Below are 9,422 nucleotides of genomic sequence, written 5' to 3'. Positions count from 1 at the left end.
TGCCACCCTCTTTCTATTTACTGGGATGAGATTAATGGCCCAAAGACCAATGTTTTCCCATGTAGGTTTTGTTTCACATTTGAGCTTATTTGAACAGTTATTACCTCCCCACACACTTAAAGGATCTATAAAATATTGCTCCTTGATCCCTGCATAAGAAGCAATTTGTTGGCTTTAGTGTTGGAAGGCAATACCTTGGGATTGGTGCCTGGGAATGTGTAAATCTTGCCCGTGGATTTCGCTGTCTGTTCAGCAAGATTGCACCACTAAAACCTCACACCTTTATTATGTTTCACATGTTATATTGCACTGACAAGTTTAACTGCATCCAAAACTTGGGCCAGGTGGTGTTTAAATCCCAAATACCTTAAAATTAGAATGCCTCGGGCAAGAAAAACTGACTATTCAGTAGGCACAAGTTGTAATATTTCAGGCAGAACATGTCAAAATCAGCATTTTGACCATAGATTTTTCTAGCACATTTACATTAACCTTTATGCATCTCATAAGGGTTTTAAAACAGTTGCTTCAACAGTGTTTTTCTGTTGGTCTTCATTAAATCATCAATATTAATTATTTTGAAAGTCCCTTTTAGAATCCCAGAAGCTGTCTCTTTCCCAACCCCCACTTAAAGCACTTTCTCTTAGGCCTAAAAATTCAAGTACTCTCTTAACCAAGTGCAGACTGAAATATTTCACTATGGATTTGAACAGGAGCCAAGACTGACGATGAAAGGAAAAGTTCTCCCTATAAAAGGTTTATTGTCAGAGCTTTCTGAAGATGTGGATTTTTTCTAACACAGGCTACCAACATTTTCACAAACATTGATGCAGTCCTCTCCACCTCCCCTAAACCATGATTTCTCTTAGGAATGCTCTGTGTCTAGCCTTTGACCTTTTGGATAAGCCAAGTCTACCTAACTATTCCCTCCCCCATCAATATAATGTATATTATAAAAAGGAAAGGGGGATGGGTAGCTTAGTCTTCAGCTATTGGAAAAGCACTTGAAATTCCTTGCATTCCTTTGCATTTAACAGCATGTTTGCCTAATCACTGGTTTATTAGGATTAACACAAGCCATTGCTTCAAACTTACTTATTGAAAACAAACTGACTTCTACTATAGATTCCAATTTTTTTCTCTCTGATATCAGCCAAGGGTGAACCTTAAAGTAGCTGTCCTAATTTTGAAGAACAGTACTGGGAAAATACAAAGTTACAAACAAGTGACCTGTTATAATATACTATTCAGTCACACTTTGTCTTGCTCATGAATTTACATGTGGGTAGCCCACGTTATAAACTGTTTTCATTTAAAGGGTTTCTCTTGCCTCTTTTGAATTGACATGTACAATAACCTGATGACTAAAATGATTTTACCACACTTATCTCATAGAATGATGGAGATCCTTAGGCTTTGAATTCTTATGAAAATAAAGCATTTTTTAAAAATCACAAATTTAGCTTCAGATTTCCTCTTATACTTCATACAAGCCTACGGTTCAATACAAATTTTCCAAACAGATTACTTTATATGCAAAGATATTTCTCAAAAGATTTTCAAAGACAATCATTGTCGTATTTTCTTTCATAGTCTAATTCATTGCCATATCCCAATAAAGTACCTAAAATAGCTCCTGACATACAGTAGGCACTCAATAAATCCTGTTTGAAGACTGAATACATCAGCTAGATTGCTCCCAATAACTCGAGATGGTTTATAAAAATATTTAATAGCATACACTCAATTAGGTAAATATTTCTTTATTAAATGATTAATTCCATAAATAATTTCTTTTCACTGAATATAAAATTAAAATCATTTACAAATTATTCCAGTATTACATTTCCCCTCCCCCCCAAAAGCTACATTTTGATAAATAAAAACATTCAGTCTTAAAACACCTGATTTCTGTTTGCAGTTTCGAGTGCAGGTAGCTGCCTCTAACGGACACTCATAGAGTGTCCCCCTCAGGAAGGGAGGGAAGGCCCTCCCATTTACTTCTGCCAAAGGACAAACGAAGGCTTCCACTGCCCAACCAATCTTATTATCTCTATTACAACTGTAGAACCCAAAGGGGGGAAAAAAAAGCCTAGAGAAAAATATGCTTAGCAAATAATTTACAAACAGAAAACAGAACGTCATCAACACCACAAGCTCCAAAATGAAGCAGTAAGATGTGCTCCAATACTATGAAGCAAAGTAATCTCCAATCGCGGCTGCATTAGTGTCCATCTGAACCAGCCCCCTTGGCAGTTTCGAAATACCTCAATGCTACTCAAGAACGAGCAAGGCATCCCTTCTACAAGAGTCCCTTCACCCACACCGCCCCCACCCATGTCTCCGTGATTCTTACACTCCAATCCCTCCTTTGTCCACCCTGGCACTGGAAACCCCGGTAGCATTTAGTCCCTAAATTTGTGAATGTCATTGAACAGCCTGTAGAAGGGAAATGCTGCCTCGTTGGCATGTGGGCAGTTGTAGTTGCATTTGCAGGACTGGATCATCATGACGTTCTTGGAAAACGTCTCCCCATCTTCGCAGCGGAACCTCATCTTGACAGTCCTGGTCTGCTGAGGTGTGCAGCATCGGCCGTCCACACAAGAGCCACAGTACTTGGGCCGGTACTTCTTCACACTCGAACATCCAGCGTAAGTATACCTGACTGGTTCAAGGGCTTTCTTGGTCTTGCTGCATTTCTTGCCCTTCTGTAAGAAAGAAGCAGAAAGGCAAGTCAGGGATAATATTTCTCTTTCTTGAAAGAAGGGTTTTCATCCCACCTGCTAGCAGGAACAGTCCCCAAGGCACTTAAGGAACTTACTTTCAGGCTGCTGTACACAGGCTGTCCACAAGGCCGCACTTCACAGATCCGGGTTTCTTTCACCAGGCGGCATTCAGGGTTGTCATTGGTAACTCGTGTAGAGATACCAGTTCCACAGGTCTTTGAGCACTGGGACCATGAAGTTGTTTGAACAATACATTTCTGGCCATGCAAAGGGTTGTAAAGGATTCGAGGTTCCATGCCAAAGACTAGAGAGAGAAACAAAATGGATTTCTCAGAGGCATGCTGACACACAAAGATCCAAGTACTAGTGCCTGAAACTTCAGACTAGGAATGTGTTTCAGTACATTATCTTAAGGGCTCAGTCTACTTACCAGGGAGCCGCTTCAGCAAGCCTCCTTTTCCAACTGCAATTAATTCATTGTTTCTCGTTAACTCCACCTCGGAGGCATCGAATCCCAGTCCCTTGCCGAGGAGATCATCCTGGTCATCCATGGGGTCCTTGCCACCATCCTCATCACAGACCCACTCCTCGCAGCACTGTCCGGTGACTTTGACCAGCCGGGGATTGGGACAGCCCAAGTTGGGGAGAGACAGTTCTTGGGGACACAGAGGAATGCAGCCCACTGCGCCATCTATACAAGTGCACTGATGTTTACAGTTGGGCTGGAAGCTTTCCCCGTTCTGATAGATTCTGGAGTTATATTCACAGGGTCTGCCCTCTGACTGAGCTGCAAAGATCATCAAAAGAGAAAGAGAGAGAGGATAAGGCTAAGATTCTCAATCATGGCCTGAAGCTCATGCATATTTTCTGCCGTTAAATTCAATTTATGGTAAAGTTCCCTACAATTCCCCTGAGACTCCAGACCAGAACAATAAGTTAGTCAGGAATCACTTTTCCGTATGCGCTTTTCGTTGGGCCCAGACACACTGAATTGCATTCCAGACTGCTGAAATCATGTGCCTTTCTGCCAAGCTACCAACAACAAAGCATCACCATACATGGTCTCAAAATTACTAAACTTCTGGACTATGGGGACTATTATTTTTTTTAAAGGGGCCAAACCACAAGCATCTTACCTCTGCAGATCCCCTTCAGAGCGGTGGAGCTGGCGCCGAAATTGCATTCCAGCCCCTTGGTGTGGTCGCAGGGCTGCATTTTGCTGCAGTCCTCGTTGAGCTGCTTGGCGCAGACCTTGCAGCAGCCACAGCCGTCCCTGACCAGCCCAACTCCCGGGGCGCACTTGGGCACCTCCAGGGGGCACTGGCAGGCGGCGGGGCAGGTGGAGAGCGCCTGGAAGCGGGAGAAGAAACAGATGAGCCTCGCTGCGGTGAGCAGGAGAAGCGCCCAGGCTGCCCCGGGAAGGGAAGGGGGGTCTCTGACTCTATCGACTGGAAGTCTCTGATCCATCCAGCCCTCCCGGCCACTCCAGCGGCTTCGCCCATCAAGAGGCCCCGACAAGTCATCTAGGGGCTTAAAGAAACAGCTACCTTTAAACGCCTCCAAACTTTTTAGTCTAGCTTTTTCCTGACGTGGGCAATCTGGGACAACGGAAAGGGACCGGACAGCCGACGGGAAAGCGGTGGCAAAAGAGTCCAACTCACCAGCCTGGTCAAATGGAGAAGGGTGACGGCGACGGCGAGCGCCCTGGCGGTGCGGGAGCTCATTGTGGCGCGCAGGAGGAGCTGGGACGATCGCGGCTACAAGGACTCCAACGAACTGGTGCACAGTGGACAGGCCCGGCGCGGCTGGGTCTGCGCTGTAGATCGGGTGAGCAACCACGCGAGGGCCGAAGCGTTGAGCGTCTGGCTGCGGGCGTCCTTCTCTCGAGGTTCTTGCGGAGGAGGCACTGAGGGCGCGGGCGCTGCTCTGGGGCGCTCTCGCTCGCGGTCTGCCCAGGCGCCCGGAGCCCGCCTTTTATACCGGCCAGCGGCGGCGCCGCGTGTTGCAGTGACGTCGGCTCTGTCTGCGCGTTCCAGAATTCTCAAACATCTCAGGAATGTTGGTTGGCGCGGGCCGCTGCCAAGCGCCTCCCCTGGCTCCATTGCACCTTTTTTTTTTTTTTGGTCCCGAATCCATCAAGAAAACAATCCGTTTTTTCCACTTAACGACTTCCATTTGGGAGGGATCCTTTGGCCGTGATGATGGTGATGGTGATGGAAGGGTCGTAGAGGGGCGGAGGGGATTGTTCACAACTTTGCCAGGACATGGAGGGTGGGAGGACCTGAGAGGGAGGAACAAAAGTCGTTTTGTTTGGTGATGCAGGGTTGACCGGGCAGCCACGGAAGCCCTCACCCAGGAAAGCAGAGAGTTGTTTGCTTGTTTACAGCGAAGGTGAGAGTCAAGTTATCTATTGAGAATCCAACGGGGAGGGGGGAGTGTGTCTCTGGGCCTGAAATCTATTTGTGGACTTCAAAGAGGCATGCTCGGATCAAGTCCCAAAGCTTTGGCATGATGTTTATTAGCCCAGTTAAATGTATTGCAAATTAATACCCACAGTGGCATTTATGAATGAGAGGGGGAAAACATCAACTTCCCTCATCGCCTGGCAAATTCCCAGGCAGAGGTCTTCCCCCCCTTCACCACCCCCCTCCTTGGTATGTTGTACTTGTTTGTTTTTGGAGGTTCCCACTTTAGTTCCAGCCCACTGCCTGGGTTGGAAGTCCAAGAGGAAACTCTGGGAGTTCTCCGGGAGGCTGACTTATACTTCCTTACGGATGCGGGAGACCGGGTAAACCCTCCCAGCCTCCCTCCGCGGGCAGCCGGGGATGTGAACTAAGCAGTGAGCCAGAAGTCGAGGGGACCACCGTGGAGTGATTTGGCTTGAAATCATCACCTACGAATGCTGCCAGGCCCAAACAGATTTCAGCAGTATAGTTGTGCCCGGTAGATCTCTGGAAAAGGTAGAATCCTTACAGCTGAAAGTTTTGCGGGATCTTTAATTCCTTTCCTTGGGAACCTTCGGAAACCTTCCATTTCAAATGAATTGCAATGCCTAAGTACAGAAAAATAAAGAATTTAGGATGTAACATGCTTTAATAAAAATGTCAACAGATTTTAAGATCCTGTTCTACCATGAACGCACAGTAAGGGACCCCTCACAAGACAATTTATATGAACATCACCAATGTGTTAGTGTGGTTTATTTTTCCTAAAAGTTTCAAAAATTATCTTCTTGTATAATTTAAAGAAAAGCTTTATGTCTGGTTCCCCTTCGTATATGCTTTAGTATGACCACTCTTCCTTTTTAATATTTAGGGCTGTTCAGTCTTCGCATTTTTGCAGTCTTGGTTAGGGAGGCCTACAGTGCTGACTTTTCTGTGAATTATTCTGATGAACCCAATGAGGAGCTATTGGGATGAAAACACTCCAATGAAGACAATTGTTGCAGGAAAGAGTTAAGTTCATTCATTCAAAAGTGCTCTTTCATAAACTGAAGAGGTATTTGCTGGAGGGCTCTCTGAGGCTCTCTGGGGGTGGGGACTTTTCAAGACAATGGCTTGTCAGGTGTTATGCAAATAAAGGGAGAAAAGTCTGGGCCTTACTCCTTAGGGCAAGCCAATTCATCAATTATTAGAACCCCCCCCCCCTAGTGTTTCATTGTTTCCTTCCTGGGAGGAGGGGAGGGGGTGTGTAGGCACAGTACTGGGTGGGAGGAGGTGATGGAGAGAGAGAATGGAGAGGAGGGTTCCTGGCTTCTGCTGTGGCGTCTTTTCTATTTGACTTCATGGTTGTAAGTATTTCCAGATGGTGAATCAGACACCAGACGTAACAATATTTCCATATTTGGGTATAGCAGTAGCCTGCGTTTTTAACATTTTTCTGCCTCTGTTATCCAACCACAAAGCATTCTTGACAGCTTCAAATGTTGTTAAATATAGACTTAACTTCTGTTCCCAGAGCAGGAAATTCTTTGGAATTCCTTGTTTTTCACGCAATCTGCCGATCATGATTTCAAATAAAATTACAATGGGTGATCCAACTGGCCCTATATATCTTGTTCCTTTATTGGGGGAGGGGGAAGCAGCAAAGAGATCCAGTTTGCTGCCCGGCATTCAAATACACAGGCCATTCCGCAGATTCCTTTAAAAATCAGATTAAAGTTTTCTAATAGGGTGTGTGGGGTTTTCCTTCTGGACTTCAACTGGGGAATCTTGGAGAGTGAGAATGACCCACAGGAGAAACTTAGAAAACTACCATCAGTTGCCCATTTAAAGCAAGGAGTATGTGGTGGGAGGGGAATGGGAAGCTGGAGCTTCAGGGCCAGGAGGTGGGGGAACCGAAGAGACTGGTGTAACCTATGTACATACACAGTCTTTCTATATACCATGTCCCGGTAAGCCTGCTAGCAGACGACTACATCAGGCAAGAACAGCGGATCCTCACGTCCTGCCCAAGGACCATCCAGAAACCCCAGACATCCCGTCGCCTTCTCGGCTGAGAGCGGCAGATCAGTTCATATTGAGAAATAGGAGGGGAAATGTGGAAATGTTTATGGGTAAGTATTACTTCGGTTCCTAATTCTGCATGGCTCTTTTTTGCTCTCTCTCTCCCTGCAGTGTGGGTACCCCAGGAGGGAATAACGGAACGCCTCGTTTCCTTGGGCTAAAAGCCACGAAGAAGGGTTTCTTGTCTTCTGCAGCTACTGACTTTGGGCTGAGCGTTACGGAGTCCCTTTCGCAGCTGCTGGTGAATTTTAGATTACCTTCACTGACAGCAACTAAAAACAACTATAACCCTAAACCCGGTGACTCTAGTTTCCTAGCCATTGTACAGTAGTTCCCAAACTTCAACGTGCATCTGAAGCACCTAGCAGGCTGATTGCTAGGCCCCACTCCAGAGTTTGTGATTCGTTACATTTTAACAAGTCCCTAGGTGCTGGGGATGCCGCTGGTACCGGATCACACCCTGGGAACCACAGCCTAGAACAACGGAAGTGCCTGTAAAATAGGTTGTGTGCGTCCGTCCGTGTGTTTATCATCAGAAACTGTCCTGCACACCCAGTCTCACAACTCCACTTTTGATAGCCACCTCAATAAACAAAACAGTGTATTAGAATCCAGCTTTAAGGCGGAGCCCCCGCGACATCCATGGCTCTCCAACACCCTCCTCCTCTGGTCCCCTCTTCTCATTGGCGTGATCGCCAAGAAAGCCAGAGGAAACCAGGATTAGGGTGGCGGCGGCGGGACCCGAGTGGCAGACGCGAGAGTAGGACTAAGTCGGCCCCTGGATCCCTGCGGAGACTGCGAGCCGGGTCCCGCGCCGTGGGAGGGCGCGGAGCCGGAGGCACCAGGACCCGCGCGGCACCGGGACGCGCCCGCCGCTTGCTGCCGCCGCCCCCTGCCGGCCGCCCGGCCCGCACGCCCGCAATACCCGCCGTGGCCAGGACTCTAGGTTTCCGGCGGCGCGCGGCACAGGACGTTTCCAGCCCCGGCCCATATTTGGTGAAAGTCTTTTAAGACTCCGTCATCCAGCTCCGGGGGGCGGCGGCGGCGGCGGTCCTGGGAGCGAGCTGGGCAACCGCACGGCCGTCGTCGCGTTCCTGAAAAGTGCGCCGCGGCCGCCCACACCCAGGCCTCGGGCCGCGCGGGACCCGGAGCTTGGCGGGCGCGCGGGCCTGCAAGCAGCCTGCGGGATCGCGGGCCGCCTCACTTCAACCCGCACCCCTGGGAGATTCGAAGGCGGCCCCGCGCTGCGTGGGAGGCTGGCGCGGAGGGCGCCTCGGCTAGATTGTGTCACTTTTCCCGTCCACCCCGCTGTTGACTCGTCCTCCCAGCGGGGCAGCGAGTTGCCGCTCTGTGCCAGACTTAGAGGGTACGCCCAGGCGGCGGGGGCGGAGGGTGGCGTTGGCTCAGATACGGAGTGACCCCAGCAGGGATGTGGAGTCGCTCTGGGGAAAAGCTCCAAAAGGGCCCGGGTTCTATTGTCTTGGAAGGAATATAAACTAGAGGGATACATGCTTTTTTTCCTCCAGGTCTTCCACAACCCTTTCCTCTCTTCCTCCTCAGTTCCCTATAGCCTTGGGTAAGCTGCTCACCCTCTCTGAATCTTGTGGGCTTCATAAGCATATTAGGAAAGGGGGCAGTGGGTGATAAAACAGGAGCAGTCCCTTTCAGAACTAAATCTTATTACACACACACACACACGCACACACGCACACACACACCCCTCCCCATGAAGAAAAGAAACACTTGAAAATGGCTCATTCTATGTCTGGGCACCATTTTGAAGATGTGCTGTATATTGACTCTAATTGTCCCCTGCCTCATTGAGGCAGGTCCTCTTGCTAACATCATTTTCTACCTAAATGAGGAAATGGAGGCTCAGAAAATAAGAGTCTACTTAGAAGTCACTCACTTAGCAGGTTGCAGAAGTGGATTTGACCCAATACATCTTGGTTTAAACAGGTCGGGCACTAAACCACTGGTCTGTATGGCCTTCTCTCTCTTACCTCAGATATTCAGGCCTGTCCCTTCTCGTGGAATTTTCCCTTTATTTAACTTTATCACAATTTGCCCGGGTAGTTTAGGAGAAATGCTTCAGCTAGAAAAATAGTTGATTAATTAACTGAAGCTGCTAATCCCTAAGTATTGCCTATTGTAGTGGGGGAATGGGTTTCCATTTTAACAGAAAAAGCCT

At 47.9% G+C, this 9,422-nt stretch overlaps 1 protein-coding gene and 1 long non-coding RNA gene across 3 annotated transcripts; one reads left to right on the top strand and one right to left on the bottom strand.

The window, feature by feature from the left end:
* Nucleotides 1–1,723: 1,723 nt before the first annotated feature.
* Ccn1 (cellular communication network factor 1) lies at nt 1,724–4,673 on the bottom strand. Its single transcript, XM_027935196.2, has 5 exons — nt 4,388–4,673; nt 3,863–4,076; nt 3,157–3,513; nt 2,822–3,030; nt 1,724–2,708 (listed from the first exon to the last, which is right to left on the bottom strand). The coding sequence occupies exons 1-5, from the start codon at nt 4,448–4,450 to the stop codon at nt 2,406–2,408; spliced, it is 1,146 nt and encodes a 381-aa protein (XP_027790997.1). The 5' UTR covers nt 4,451–4,673; the 3' UTR covers nt 1,724–2,405.
* A 176-nt stretch (nt 4,674–4,849) lies between these two features.
* Nucleotides 4,850–7,966, top strand: LOC114092638 (uncharacterized). Of its 2 annotated transcripts, XR_003582767.2 has the most exons (5): nt 4,850–4,930; nt 5,049–5,117; nt 5,408–5,514; nt 6,042–6,180; nt 7,343–7,966. It is a non-coding gene; the product is annotated as an uncharacterized lncRNA (long non-coding RNA). The 2 variants fall into 2 exon arrangements; XR_011709027.1 differs by having other exon boundaries at nt 5,049–5,514.
* The last annotated feature ends 1,456 nt before the right edge of the window (nt 7,967–9,422 follow it).

This window comes from Marmota flaviventris, chromosome 10 (genome assembly GCF_047511675.1).
Source record: "Marmota flaviventris isolate mMarFla1 chromosome 10, mMarFla1.hap1, whole genome shotgun sequence".
Taxonomy (NCBI): domain Eukaryota; kingdom Metazoa; phylum Chordata; class Mammalia; order Rodentia; family Sciuridae; genus Marmota; species Marmota flaviventris.
The sequence above is the reverse complement of the archived record's forward strand: the minus strand, read 5'-3'. Positions and strand labels throughout refer to the sequence as shown.